Source organism: Chroicocephalus ridibundus, chromosome 4 (genome assembly GCF_963924245.1).
Source record: "Chroicocephalus ridibundus chromosome 4, bChrRid1.1, whole genome shotgun sequence".
NCBI lineage: Eukaryota > Metazoa > Chordata > Aves > Charadriiformes > Laridae > Chroicocephalus > Chroicocephalus ridibundus.
Window position 1 is genome coordinate 51,576,242 of NC_086287.1, and position 15,627 is coordinate 51,591,868.

Here is a 15,627-nt window from a genome sequence, read left to right on the forward strand (position 1 = left end):
ATCCAAATTGCACACCCCTAATCTTAGGCCATCTCGTACTATTAAGTACTTTCCTTAGGCTCTTATTCTTTCAGGGAAACTTCTCTAGCAGAAAACAATGCAGGAAGTAGTTAGGAAAAGCCTATCTTTCCAAAAAATGCACACTCCCCCACCTCCCTAAAGCGAGCAAAACATGGTTAGACACCTGTAGAGACCTACCTTAGCAGCCTATGAACCAAGTTAAGGAAAGTTGTTCTTAGGGATCCCACTGCTGATAGGAGAACCAAAACCATCACAAGGATTTGACAAAGGTCACAAAGCAAGTAAGTAGCAGCATGATACTAAATACTACTGCTTCTCTTTTTACCTTCCCTTATGGCTGTGATTTCTAATGGCAGATTTGGGAAGTTACATACCTTTCGAAAGATAAGTGAATGTGTTTAGAAACTCTTCATATGACTGCTCATGACTATTAATAAATTGATCAAGGATGCTGTTGTTTAACAGTTGTTCTCCCATGATCCACACCTTGACAGTCGAACAGGTATATTCGCTTTAGTAGGCTGCTTCTGCAATAGAAGGAAAAGAGCCATATGTATCTGTAGGCAGAAAACAAATTAACCGAATAGTCCCTAGTACACATAGGTAAGCGCCAAAATGTCAATCTTGTCACAACATTTCCCCCAAAATTCAAGTGGGCATCGTAATTTTAAGTGCAAAGGTAGAGACTGTGGTCATCTATGCCTAAAATTTATGTTCTTGAGTAATATGGGCCACAGAAGTGCCAGCTGCTCTCAGTGGTGTTCATTCCCCCTCATTTTAAGTCGTTCAGCCTTACAAGCCCTGCCTTCTTTGCAGAAACAGTGACACCAATCACTAGCGTGTTGGATTTAACACCTGGAACACCTGGACATTCAAAACTTCGAGTGAATCCATCATTCTGCAGGTGCACCGCTCGCTGTACCATCAAAGCCACTAAACCCAGATTTTGGAGGGCATGTTAAATCACTATGAGATGTGTGTGTATGCTGAGACAGCACACAGGACAGCGAGGGTTCGATGGAACTGGGCAGCCACATAGGAAGGCGAGGACCACTCTCGAGAAGGGAATAAATGCTAAGAGCTGAAGGAACCCCATAGATGTTTTTCCGAGACTTGAAAGCTCCTCTCTTCAGTCACACAGCTGCAACTTTCCAGCCCATTTTCATCACTTTACTAGAGTCTAAAGGAAGTAATGGCCTGAAACAGTTCTCGATGGAGCCTTGCCCCTCACTTCTAAAAGCTGTGTAAATGCATTTTAACAGCTGCGTGATGCTAAATAGTTATTAATATTACTAATTTTTTACACACAAAGGATCAGACTGCTAGAAGCAGAAAAACACAGGTGAGGACACAGACACATAACTGGCACATCGTCTCACACAGTGGCAACAAATAAAAAATGTAAATGACCCATTCGCATACATAAATGTGATAAAGACGCAAGAAGGCATTACACACTAAGTGCTTGATTTTCATGTGTTCCTGTGTTTCTTCTCTTGATTTACCACAGTATTAAGAAGTGCCTTTTGGGAATGAAAGCTTAATTCTTCATCAAAACTTCAAATCAACCACACTAAGGAAACACTGCCAACCTGACTGTAAAGTTAAATAAGATCGAACAAGAATTATTCAGAGCCCAGTAGGAAAACAAAGCATGATTTCTAATGTCAAACTCTAATTTTGCTGGATTGCCAGCTTGTAAAGAAGACTAATGTTCTGAAGAAACAAACACACACACACCCCCACATGACCTAAAGTTTAAGTTTTCCAATGTTTTTAAAAAAACAAACCAGTATTAATCTCTCTGTGGACTGACCAAGCAGAATATAATTTACCAGTCTCTCAGAGTGGTTTATGCAAATTATGGTGGTTTCAGAGGGAAGCAATGCCTTTTATTCCTCATTATTGTTCAGTTATTACAGTCATTATTTGAGGTAAATTTCATTATATGAAGAAAATGGTAATAACAACCTTTTGTTTTTCTTTGGCATCTGGCGTCTAGGATCTCCGAGTCCTTTACAAACACTAATGAAATAAACTTCACAATAGTCCCACGAGGAAAAGCAAACAAATATTATTCCAAGTAACAGATGAAAAAAATGAGTCACCGAGAATTTAAATGACTTATTAACAAATGACAGGAGGGCTGGCAATAAAGCTTAGATTCCTTTACTCTAAAATGCTCTAGGAAGTTAGAAAAATAATAAGCAATTTAGGGCAACAGTTGTATCCTTAAGCAGGCTGAATGGCAGCTTTCTGAGTGAATGTCATGTTCTACAGCCACCAGCTCATCAGCCTGAGATTAAGCATCCAGACCAGGTGTTAGCAAAATGCTATAGCTCAGTTCTTACTGTTTTGAGCAACCTCTACTTCCTACAGAACTTGGGAAACTTCATATTTTAACATCTTGTAAGCTGTAAAGGAGCAACAGTGAAACGAGACTTTGGATAAACACCAGGTTTTGCCTCGTTACAGTTAGCTGGGAAATGCAGTGCTGAATTCAACTTGACAAAGTTTTAGCCAAACTATGATTGCAAAATACTGAACATCAGCCTCGTGAAAAAGCAAGCACTGGATGCTGTTAGAATATAATCTAACATTTAATACCTGGAATCCCCTGATGTGCGGAGATTAGGAAGTTATCCCCAAAGGTTTTAAACGTATATTTCACTGAGCCTATATATTTTCATCTAGCATGCACTTCAACATGTATGCACTGGGAGAAGCATCATAAAAACAGTATTACTTTTAAAAAACATAGCAAAGAAAGTTCCCTGTATATTCCAAGCATGGGAAAAGATTACTTTCTCAAGACTAACATTTTTTTTTACCAGAAAATGGACCAAATTTTTACCCAAGTCAAACCAGTAAACCCAGAATAGCTCCCCTATAGCCAATACAGTTATTACAGGCATTAGTATAGGAGATCTGCTATCAACTATGTCAAAGGCATTCATTTGGGTTAAGAAAATAACTTGAAATTCATAGGTCCCATTTCCTTTATTTTTTCTTCTGAAAAAAAAAAACCCAAAGAATATATCTTGGAACATGAGTTCACTATATTATTCCTATTTTAATAAATCCTAAATTGGAAAAGAGGAGAGAAAACCCTATTTGTCATTTTGGCATCCATCCTCCATTGCTTTTTATAAGAACTTCACAGTTTTACTTCAAAAATCTAAAGAAAGAAATAAAATGCAAAATGGAATACAGAGGTGACAGTCCAACACAGACCAAATCTTCCCTTGCACATCTGTTATTCACATCTACAGACTCATCTCCACATGGAGAGGAAAAAACAGGTAGGTCCTAATAAAAGCGTAAGTTCTGTGAGAAGAACAGCCATTCACTCAAACAATAGAGAGGACAGACTGGCAGCTATTATTCAATTATTTCAAAGAACTGCAGGGCGCTATTGCATCACCCTAAATGAAAGCAAGCACAGAGGATGGTATTTGGAGAACATCTACCATCCCTAAAACTGAACGTATGGTTAGGATGAATGGTACCATAGAGGTGTTCAGAAACATATCTCAACCTATCAAGGTTTTTGTATTTTTCATTTTCATTGCACTTTGGTTTTCTGCCGCTTCCCACCTACTTTATTCCTCAGTCTCTCTTAAATGAACACCATACTGTGTCAGCTGCAGAGAAGTTTTGTGATGTGAACAGCTGAAACCAGGCTGATCAGAAGACTCTCACTTTTGCTAAGGAGCTAACAGGTAGATTCTACATAAATAAAAGGCTTCAGCAATCATCCAATTCACAGCCTCAAGGCAATGACTTCTTTGAACTGTCATGAAAAAAGAAAAAGATGTATAATAATGGATTGGAATCACCCACAATTTATGAACTGGATACAATCACACCTCTGCGAATAAAATGACAGCATTGTTCTGCTAGAGAGTAATTACTACAGAAATCAAAAACTTATCTTCTTTTTCCTAAAAGGCATCAAACTAAACCGGAGGTTTCAAGGAAAGTAAGGCAAGGAGATCTGATCCTCTCCTCGTGCTGGCTCCGGGCAGTTTTAGAGTCAAATATCAGTGAGTGAGTGATGCATTCAAGCAGCAACGGTACTTCTTCTTTCGCATCTCACTCCTGCTCATCCATCCAAATTACTGTAATGAGGTTTCTTGAGGCAATCATTCATTAAGCCTTGATGATCATCAGCAGATTGTGAAAAATCAATTTTATTTCTCAAAATGCAGTCTTCTTCCCAGAAGTTTAAGACAAACCAGGAATCTCTGCATTGAATCACAGAGGCGGGTCAAGTGAGTATTAGCATGATTTCAATTATGCAGTTACTCGTTCTATTAAAAAATAAAAAATGTGGTGGAATACAGGCTTCCTGTTTTGTGCTGCGTTTTTGAGTACTTTGTTATGTTTCTTTTAAATATAATATAGGCAATGAAAGAAAAATCAAGATTTTTAATTTTTAAATGGAAAGAGTAATAAGCTCTCTACAAACTCACTAAAACCTTACAAAATTTTATTTTTCTGGAAAAATAAATACTTACCTGTTTTTTCTGGCATAGGTTAAAGTCAGGTTTCCAGACTATGAATTTGCTCTCCCAAAAGTCATTCTCAATAAAAACAAGTATATTCAGAAATTTTTATTTATAGATCACTCACACATTCACGGAAAACATCACTAGATACAGCTATTCTTGAGATTTTATAACATATGTCTGCACAAATCAGACTGAACACAAATATATTATTTTGCTTATACTCTGCTACCACTGGACAACGCCTGATCTTTTTTCCCTATAGAGCTAGCATAGTAACTCCACCTGTCACAACTAACTTTTTTCAAAGGGGTTCAATGCTTCAGATCTAACTAACCTCTCATAAAAAGTGGTATTACTCTCTTACAACCCACAATACAGAACTAAGCAACAAGCATTTCTATAACACCTCTTATTCATAAAAGTTTTACATGTCACTCTGCACTAAAGACCTTGATTCTGGGGACTCTCTTGGCCTGGCCAGTACAGCAACATAAAAGCTGTCACTAGTGATGGGGCGGGCTGGTAAAGGCAATGCAGAAATGACCTTTGCGGCTTGACCACTCATGTAGTTAGGCAATACTGCGGATGTATAGGCAAGCCTTAAGTATGCAGTAAGTTGTCAAGGGACCAAATACACAACCAGAGTTGGTTACTGCCTCCTAAAGACGATGAGAAAGCACGTTGTAATTCAGGACGTTAAGAGTCTCCTCTCCAACCTGCCATGTGACAGCATGCTGTCTCTTACAAAAAAACCGTAACGTCCAAATAGGCCCTCTCGGCAGCAGTACTGTAGAAGTCACACCATGTAGTATATGTACCCATATATTAGTGTCAAGCTTGCTCAAGAAAGCTGGTTTAATTACACACAGAATGAGTGACCTACGTCCTATACTGTTATCAACTAAAGCAAACTCAATCTGAAGAACAAGCATTAGTACTTTTGGAGGAAAAGTATCTGATTTCCATTCCTTGCTGTCTTACTACCATTTACCACATTAGTGAGTCAAGGAGATTCTAGAGGAGTATGGATTTGCTACAATATTATTACAACAATAAAGAATGAGGTAGCACTTTGAAAAAGGAATAAGCCTGTGTCAGATGACTGCAGTCAGAATCAATTTAAGTCTATTTAAGTGCTGGCTGCTCCCAAAAAGGCCACCATCACCCTCTTTCCCTCTTCACCCCTCCACTTTCCATTCCAGACCATTTCATGGCCAGACAAAATAAACTACCAGTATAAAACCTGAAACTGGACTGAGCAAAGACGTATGTCCTGTTTTAAATGCAAGTTTTCTGATCTGCCTTACAGCCATACGATCGTGAGTGCCCTCACAAGGAGACAGGGGGAACATGCAGCAGGAGCAAGGGAAGGACGCAGGATTGCCCCTTCTGGCAGCCAGGCATAGGTGTTTATGCAACCGTGAAAGCACAGCCTGATCAAAAACACCACCACCAAATGGCCCAGAAAGCTGCTAGCAAAAGCAGGTGTTACCAGGGTGCTCATACCCACACTTCTGCTAAAGCTGGAGCCTGGAGCGCAGATCATCAGCCCCCAGGGCCCTGAGAGGCATGCAAAGCTGGAAATCAAGCCTGCCCTTAATAAATGTTTGTTGTTAGCTATGGACTGTGGTCACTACCTAACCAACATCCCAGCATGGCACTTTGAAAGTGCGCCATGTGAACAGAGTGATTCTGGGAATTCCAGCCCTGAGAAAGACGTAAAACATTTTCAGTGGGGCAGCACAGGAAGGTTACCCACTTTCCAGAAGGCAGTCAACTGCCTTCTTCTTGTGCAGACATCTGCAAAGCTACAGTTGCAAAAGAAAGCCCTCCCTGCTCTACTGTCATGCCCTACTTTTCTCCCTCCTCCTCCTTGCTACCCACCACCTGTGCAGAGGCAGAAGCTCTTGGAGCGAACCCGACGGCAGCAAGCTCTGGCCACGAGCAGGTGCAGGTCAACTGAACTATGGGAACAAACGAAAAGAAAAAGTTTCAATTGCAAAGGACAAAACCTTTCAGATGAGGTTCCTTGCAGCATCTCTCGATTCAATGTGATCTGCAACAGCTAATCCTGTTTAAAACAACTGGATGTTTGCCACTGCCTTCAGCAGGAGGCCTTAAGGGCACACACTTAATGCATCAGCAATCTGCGTGGATGGGAGCTGCATCTGCTTGCATAAGTGCATTACTGAGCCTCAGAGCTGACCTCTGCAATGGTCAAAAACACGTGCCTCTTGTGCCCAGCTCGCATGAGCTTTTAGGGGATATATTAAGGGCTTTAATTGCAAGCAAGCACATTGATCCTGTTTGATTTCAGCGCTGTTATGTCAGTCCTGTACATGATTAGAAGTTTTTTTTAATGAACTTCCAATGGCTGCAAGAGCGCAGCTCCCTTTAAAGACCACCTGGAGGCCTATGACAAGGGTAACGTTTCCTATGCACCAAGCACTCCTCAAAAACACAGTAGCCACTAGTCCCCTGGCGTGCAATCGTCCTGGATTTGACAGTAAAAGCACAGCTGGATTCAATCAGCTATTTTAGATGCGGCCACCGAATAAAGCCCTGTCCCTCACATGTTAAATACTGTTTACTGGTATTTTTAGATGAGACAGAAAATTGAAGACTGTAAGACACTGGACTCCCTGTGCCATTTTTTCACAAGTTTCAGACTGTGGGTCCTGGCTAAATATCCAGAATATTTGCATTCTGGCTGGCTAACCCTACACAAATGAGTAAGGTGGTCTTCCCTTTCCCTGCTGAGCTGGAGCCCACGGGGAGCCAGCTACGTTCCAGCTCACAGATGACTGCGTTTTACCGGCAGAAAAAATGCTGAAAAGCCTGGAAATATCTCAATGCAATTTGGAATGATTTGGGATGAAAAAGATGTAAACCACATTATATTTTAAGTAATTAACTGTAGAAGAAGAAAATGAAGTGAAATGAAGTATTTCCATAATAGTGAGCAATCTGCTGGAAACATACTACCTATGTCAATGTCATTAAAATAGAAATCGTGAAGGAAAATCTATTTATTCATTTTCACATGGTTTCTCTGCCAAATAAATTCAGGATGCAAATCCTAGATGTTCTTGCTATGACCTGGACAGTTCTGAACATGATTTTCCTGCCTTGTAGATACATTATTATGAACCTACTTGCTGCAGCTCCTCCAAAGCAGTTTGTCACTGACAGTTGCCGAAGACCAGCTTGGACAGACCATGTTCTCATCCAAAACTGACACGCTGTTGCCAACAAACTTTAATTTCTCTTTCTTCTCAGCCACAGTAATTGGAAAAAGAATTCCTAAAGATAAGACCCGTCAACTGGCAGAAGGAGAATAAAATTAATGTAAAATATTAAATGAGACACAACTGGGGGTTGGGTTTTTCACTTAAACATTTGTATCTCTTTTGCCAGTACATCTTTGCTCACAGACCCAAACAAGGGTCAGACTATGTCAAGCACTTGGATAAGAAGCTGTCAAATATCATCTAGGCGCTACCAGAAATAGAAATAAATGTGATCTGAATGCCCTTAAATTTGGTGGAAGTTATGTTCTTCAGCATTCAGCTCTTCAGTACAGTCTGCTTTTATCTTTGTGTCAGAAGTAACGGGCCCGTACGGATGCTTCAGGGCAGAGTGCCTTAGTGCTGCTGTATTTCAGTTGAGAAACGTCACCACATCCTACCTGCATTACAGCTATTCAACAGCTCAAGTCAATTTTCACAAACATTCAGTATGTTTGCTTTGTGTTACTTATCCAATTCCATTTCAAGCTCTTTCTACTTCTATTCTCACAGCAGTTTCAAATGGGAGATGAGATATTTCTAAAATACTGTGCGGCAGATGTTGCAACTCGGGAGTGGGCGAAATAGGGCCAGGAAAGCAAAAGCTGGGAGCTATGAAGGGTGAATTGTTTTCCATTTTTTTCTGTTTATTTGCTGTGCTATGTTATGCAAGTGGCTTATCCTCTGTGCCCCAGCACTGCTAGCTGCTGAAAGGATATGATACCAGAGGCCTTCCCAGAGTCTAATTATTTTTTGTTGGAGAAAAGTGTTGTGAAACTGATGAAAAATGCCACAGAAGGGTGCAAAGTTTTATTAGTCTTTTAAGGTCTGATCAGAAGGCCACTGAGGTAGAAAAAAGACATTCATAATGATTTCAGTGGACTTTTAGTCAGCCCTCACTCACTGGGTTGCATGCATTTGTCATTTCCTTTCCTCTGTTTCAATGTCACTAAATACTTGCAGCGGACCATTCCCAGGGAAAGCAGTGGTACACCAATCAGCAGGAGTTGTTTTCTTTTACTAGCTATTGAAATTATTTTTTCTTTGAACTCAAAAATTACTTTAGATTACATTTTTATATTCCAATAGCACTGAAAAACTCCAAAAAAAGATCATGATTACATTTTTATATTCCAATAGCACTGAAAAATTCCAAAAAAAGATCATGAGCTTGACAGGTTTAACAGTGTAAAAAATTAAACTATAAAGGAGCATATGTTGCAGACATTTACAATCTAGCTAACAGACATCTACTGTCACTCTGGTCTGGTTCTACTGCAAAGAGTTAAAGCTTCTGGAGGCTGGCGGGTTTCTTGTTATGCCATCTGAAGACAAGGGAGGAAAAAAAAAAAAAAACGGTCACAGACAGTTAGCCACAGTAGACCGAGTTCTCAGGAGCACATCTGCAAGTTAAGTAGATATATTCCCCTTCATCAAGCTGTCTCTCCATGCAACAAGCCCCCTGTGCTGTCAGAGAAGATTCCTCAAAGTGCTCACATTTGAATCCCAATTACATAGAAAGATTTCAAAGGACGCAAAAAAACCTCTATCAGCCAGGTACGTCTAACTTATTGTTTTGCCCAAAGCAAACTTGGTTGATACACTTAGCCAATGTTTTGAGTAATACTATATAAAGATTTCCTTCCTTAAGCCTGTTTATGGAGGACTTCAAAGCTCTGTGGGTGTCTGGATATGATTTTGATTGTGAAGAATTTGGGACAGCATTTGCTTTTCAGGGGTATATGCTTCTTCACTTTGCAAAGGGAGAGCCTGCAGACCAGTCAGAGAAAAAAAAATATACAATATTACAAAATAAATTTAATTCTACCGTAGGTATCTGTGTTCATGCTAAGTTAAAAATAACTGCAAACTAATGACAGAATTTAATGGTCAGCTATGAGCATCTACTCACTAAGACTCCATGCTATCCTGCAATCTGTTTTCTCAGTGAACAATGTACTCTTCAAATGCCTTATCTTTGCATAAATGAAAGGTGCTTTGGGTTTCCTACAGTTCATAAGATCAAATCATTCCCTATTTGGTAGAGTTCAAATTACTGTGAGATTATTAATGTTGACAAATATTAATATGAAACGTCACACAAAATAACAGCACTCATTATTCATTGTTCTCCTGTTTAAAATGTTTTTATTGCCTGTTGAGGTAACAGGCACAGCACAGAGGTGAACTAACAATTACAACATAGGGTCAAAGAGAACAATAAGTAGAAAACATAGTTTGGGAGTTACTCAGTGCCTAAACATAGTAATCTAGTGATGTTTTACAAACCCTAGATTTACCAGGACCTAGGACACAGGACCTACGGGAGACTTGCTGCCTTCCATAGCAGAAGTTAGAAGACAAGAAGAATATCCAAAGGCATATGAAATGTCACTTGATGTTTAGGCGCCTGAATCCTACCCCTTGTTTCTAAAACACATTCATCCTACACTTATCAGTGAACACATAATATAGTTTCTGAAATAATACCCCACATACAAAATTGTAACTATGTTCATCTATTTCCATACTAAGCACATCTCAGATTACATTAACTAGTGCTTTTAAAAAGCACCTTCTCTTCATTTGATCCTTCTGTAAATAAATCTCCCAACGAATCTATCTAAAACTGAATTTCTTGTAATCTCTTCTTGCCGTACAAACAACCATTAACTGAAAAAAACCAGCTCAAAATCATGTTTGTTTTTAAAATAAAATATGGGAGAATATTAGTTTTCTTCTTTCTATTAGCTTAGCTTCTAGCTCAGATCTCTACAGTTCACTTCTTAAATGCAGGTGTTATAAAAGTAATGCCGAGATACTCACTTATTTGTATAATCCTTAGAACTTAATCTTTTATCAAAATACAAAAAAAAAAAAAAAAACAAATAAAGCCACAAAAAAAACTTTAAACTTTTTGGTTATGAGGTTAGATTTCTACCTTTTGGGCTCCCTGAAGCTGCTCAGGGTCAGATGAGTGTTGGCCCAAAAGAATCAGTGGTGTTGGAAGGCTAGAGGTGGAGGTTAGCATAGCCAAAGATCGCTGTATTAACACACCATAATTAGCATGAAACAACCTGGAAAGCCAAAGCAATTCCAGCAAGTGCCTAAGGAGCTACTTTTGTCAGAGAATCTAGGATAAATATTCTCTCCGTTACTTACTGAACTGCTTGCTTATGTAAAGTTCAAGAAATATTAAGGGATGACAAGGAAGAAGTGTGTTTAAGTGTGTTTATTTAACCATTAAGTTCTGTGTGTCTATCAATCTCATTTTTAATCATTTTCATTGGTCTTTTCTCCAGTCTGTATCTGCAACAGTCTCTTTAGATAGTATGCTCATCAAAACTGAGTACTGCGTGATATTTGGGAAATAGTTTGTGACATTGTGGAAGCTAATGATTTTCATATTTGGAGATTCTTGAAGTATTTGTAAGAATATGAGATGAATGCCACCATTTCAATTAAATTATTAGCCATTTTTACTACTCTTGTTAGACTTCAAACATAAACCAGTCAAATGTAGAACACTAGTGTTATAAAATGTAGAACACTAGTGTTACAAAATAAAGAACACTAACTTACAGAAGTGCTCGTGGCATCTTCAGTATGGAAGACACACTACTTTTCTAAAGTGTGTGTACACACAAAGAAGCTAAGTAACCACACAATATGAAAGAAAAGAAAAAGGAAATCTAACCCAGTAGACCCAACTTAGTGCAAGCTCCTCTAACAATACCATTTTTGAATGGCTGTAAGAAACAAGCAGCAGAGACTCTTGTTTAGTAGATCACACGAAGGTAAATAACTTGGCAAATTTTTCTTCAAGGAAATAATAAGAACAAAACCTGCTGTGTATAGTGACATGTTCAGAATAGGGTTCGCTAATTAAATTAACTCATGACTTAACTTCACCTACAGTGTCGTACTTCTGAAAAGGAATCTAAATTTAGAATAAACTACCACCTTCGGGGCAGAGGCAGCAGGACTGGCTACACAGTGAACAGAGCTTGACCGTGATCTTTGGATGATTCCACAACATGCAAAAGGATAAGACAGCTATTCCATGGATTATTTTTAAAATAGACTCAGTAGTGGTTATGCCTACCCTGGCCATGTCACGTGCGCTGGCCTAAGCATGTCACCAGGCTTGCCTACCGTTGAAAGCTTTTAATGGCAGATCCACAGTCTAGCACAGCAGTTTGCATACCAGAAAGTGGAGGAGCGGGCAGGCAATACAGGAATGTGGTACAACAGTTCTTTTTGTGCATGAGAACATGTGCTGATGGCAATTTAATGTAGTTGGTGTCATCAGTTCCCATGATTTTACAGTGACTTTCACTGTACACTATGTTGTTCCCGAGTCCCCAGGTTTTGATGTCATATAACTAGACGATACTGATCCTTCCTTAAAACAGAAACCCTGTGTGTCTTGGTTTTGTTGTTACAGCAAAATGAAAAGCAGGAGCAAGAAAAATATGAATCCCAAAGATTTCAAAACAAGGAACTGTATTTTAAAATGTAGAGGTTTTATTTTTTTTTCAAATCTTGTATTTGAAAGCTAATTCACACTTTTAAATTCTGGGGATTTGGCAAAGGCTGGGTCAGAGAACTTGGACACTTACTAAAATGCACAACTCCGCTGTCACCAAAGGACAGTGCCAAAGAACTGGGAAGCTGTTTCCCTCTGTGCTGTCCATGCTCGCCAAAGCTCTTTTGGTGTTATTATCCAGGCTGACTACATAAACTGTTTTAGGTTTTTGAACAAGCAGGTAAAAAAAGTAAAAGATAACTCCTTGAAACCTACTCACGAAAGCATAGGCAAACAGCAGCCATCAAAGATGAAGAATTGGATCACACTATGAAAACACCTGGCAGCGAGACTTCCAAGCCAGCAGATACCCCGAGCGGGTGGCGCAGCGCAAGCGTTGGGAGATTCACCCTGGCACGAACAGCTTCTACCTCTGCTGCTTCAGCCGCACCCGCGCGGGTAGAAACGCAGCCGGCACCGACTGCTCCTAAACGCCTTCAACACATCTTGATGTTTTCCTTGTAAATCTGCAAAATGTTCGACTGAACTTTGCATTGGGCTATGGACGCTCTTACTCCAGCGGACAGGAAGGGCGGAGGCTGGGCTGAGGGCCTGGATGGGCGGGGACGAGCCGGGTGCCGCTCTCGGGGAGCAGGCGAGCCCCCCCCTCCAGGCAGGCAGCCAGCCGCGGGCAGGTGGCCACCCCCCGGCAGGCCCGCGGGGGCCGTGGGACTCCCGCCCCTTCTCTGCAGACCCCGCACGGGCTGCTGAGGCGGCCTGCGGCACCCGGGCGGCTGCGGGGCGCCAGCCCGGCACCCACGGCCACCCCGGCAGCCTCGGGGCGAGAAACGGGCAGGAAGCAAACCGCCCTGTGCCATCTGCGGCGCTAGTCCCTCCGCCCCCTCGGAGCCCAATCCCATGGTCAGGAGACCCGCCCGCAGGGGGCCCCGGCCCCGCGGCCCCACTCACCCGCCGCCTGCCCGCTAACCCCTCCAGTCCCGCTTCCTCACTCCCGGGGACGAGCCGAGCGGCGGCCAGGCTGCCCCGCGCCGCGGCGCGCCGAGCCGGGCCGAGGCGCCAGGCGAGAACTACCGGCCCCAGCAGGCCACGGGGCCGCCCTTCCCAGGGGAGCGGCCGGGCCCGGAACAGGGAGGTCGCCTCAGCGCGGAGTTGGTGGGTCCGGGCCGGTAGCACGCAGGCTGACGTGAGGGGGTTAGGTGCTGCTAACACGCCGTAGTTTGTACAAAACCCCGCGGAGCTGGTGCGCAGCCCTTGATTCATGTCTTGAGTTGCAGAAAAGGGTCTCTTTTTGGGTCTCAAAGTGTGAACTGAAATGCATCTTTAATACAATTTATTCAAGTACTGTCAAACAGCTCATGTAGAGTCTAAAGTAGGTTTCATCTGTTTCTTTTGTGTTTGTTTGTTTTTTTTTCTCAGACATTGACCACAGCATGGCCCAGCCAGCAGACGAAATGTCGCTGCAGGTGGTATCAGCTGTCAGTAATTCGTCCTTGCTGCAGCCAGGCTTCTCTCTCCTGAATTTTGGTGGGCATGTTTTCTTTTTTGGGCAGAAAGGATGGCCAAAGAGATCCTGTCCCACGGGTGTTTTCCTCCTCGACATAAAGCAGAATGAGCTCAAAATGAAACCTGCTTTCTTCTCTAAAGACTCCTGTTACCTGCCCCCTCTCCGCTACCCCGCTCTTTGCACGCTCAGAGACAATGCAGAGTCTGATGAGTGCCAGTATATCATCCATGGTGGGAAAACACCTAACAATGACCTTTCTGATAAGATTTACGTTATGAGTCTGGTAAGCAAAAATAGCAAGAAGACCACGTTCCAATGCATTGAGAAAGACCTGGGTGGAGATGTCCCTGAAGCCAGATATGGGCATACAATTAACGTAGTTCATAGCCGAGGGAAAAGCATGAGCGTTATATTTGGAGGGAGATCATACACTCCTCTTGCACAAAGGACCACTGAAAAATGGAACAGTGTAGTTGACTGTTTGCCATCTGTGTTTCTTGTTGATTTTGAGTTTGGATGCTGTACGTCATACGTACTTCCAGAGCTTCAAGATGGACTTTCTTTCCATGTTTCAGTTGCCAGAAATGATACAATCTACATTTTGGGAGGCCATTCGCTTCAAAATAACACCAGGTCCCCCAGCTTGTACAGATTAAAAGTTGATCTTCCACTGGGCAGCCCAGCCGTGACCTGCACCATCTTGCCAGGGGGGATATCTGTGTCAAGTGCTATAGTGACTCAAACTGGTGATACCGAATTTGTCCTTGTCGGGGGCTACCAGTCCGATAACCAGAAACGGTTGGCGTGTAACACCATAGTTCTGGAAGATAACAAGATAGAGATTGTTGAAAGGGTGAGCCCGGACTGGACACCAGATATTAAACACTGCAGGATGTGGTTTGGCTGTGATATGGGCAAAGGGTCTGTATTGCTTGGCATTCCAGGGGCCACCAAACAGTTAATCTCAGATGCAAACTACTTCTACATTTTAAGATGCAAAGGAGCAGAAGAGGACAAGGAGGAAGAACTGACAGCACAAATTTGCAGTCAGACATCAGCTGAAGACCCTGGAGACTCCACTCCATTTGAAGATTCAGAAGAGTTTTGTTTTAGTGCTGAAGCCAATAGCTTTGATGTTGATGATACTGACACTTACAATGAAGATGATGAAGAAGATGAATCAGAAACAGGCTACTGGATCACCTGCTGTGCTAGTTGCAATATTGACATTAACACCTGGGTCCCTTTCTATTCGACAGAACTGAACAAGCCTGCAATGATCCTGTGTTCCAGTGGGTCTGGCCACTGGGTCCACGCGCAATGTATGGATCTCTCGGAGAGCATGCTCCTACGTCTCTCAGAAGCAAATGTCAAGTACTTCTGCAATGAACATGTTGACCTTAACAAAGGGCTACAAACTCCCAAAAAGGTGGTGCACCTGAAAAAGCAACCCATGAAACCACTGGGCAAAAAGAAAACCATGAAGTTATCAACGCCCACGAAAAAGTCCTTTCTTCGGAGATTGTTTGAATAGATTTACTCTGCTGATTTGTATTCAGCTGGGAGGAAGTAAAATCACAGTCAAAGACAGCTAGTAATAGTTGAAGAAGAATGGGTTATTGGAACTCAATGAGATATTTTTATTTAATTTGGAACTAGATAATCTTTAAGGTCCCTTCTAACCTGAACCATTCTATGATTCTGTGATCCTATGATTCTATAATTTAGTTTAATTATCTTAATATTTCAGTT

General features: G+C 41.6%; 2 protein-coding genes across 5 annotated transcripts in view; one reads left to right on the plus strand and one right to left on the minus strand.

Moving 5' to 3' along the window:
- IFTAP (intraflagellar transport associated protein) overlaps positions 1–13,300 on the minus strand; it is a 46,094-nt gene extending 32,794 nt beyond the window's left edge. For 2 of the 4 annotated variants that reach the window (XR_010070888.1, XM_063333800.1), the window contains exons 1-2: positions 12,627–13,300; positions 396–548 (exon numbers count right to left, since the gene is read on the minus strand). Coding sequence is in view for 3 of the 4 variants with exons in the window: in XM_063333800.1 (XP_063189870.1) it covers positions 396–498 (103 nt within the window). In the remaining variant the exon portion in view is untranslated. The remainder of the gene's footprint in view (positions 1–395; positions 549–12,626) is intronic. The other 2 variants (XM_063333799.1, XM_063333801.1) reach the window with 2 other exon arrangements.
- On the plus strand, positions 9,303–15,409 carry RAG2 (recombination activating 2). The gene is made up of 2 exons (XM_063333798.1): positions 9,303–9,379; positions 13,788–15,409. Exon 2 carries the CDS (start codon positions 13,802–13,804, stop codon positions 15,407–15,409), a length of 1,608 nt encoding a protein of 535 aa, XP_063189868.1. The 5' UTR covers positions 9,303–9,379; positions 13,788–13,801.
- Positions 15,410–15,627: the final 218 nt, after the last annotated feature.

Bases quoted from the DNA above. Each gene is read 5' to 3' on its own strand.
- RAG2 (XM_063333798.1), top strand. From the start codon at position 13,802: ATGGCCCAGCCAGCAGACGAAATGTCGCTGCAGGTGGTATCAGCTGTC.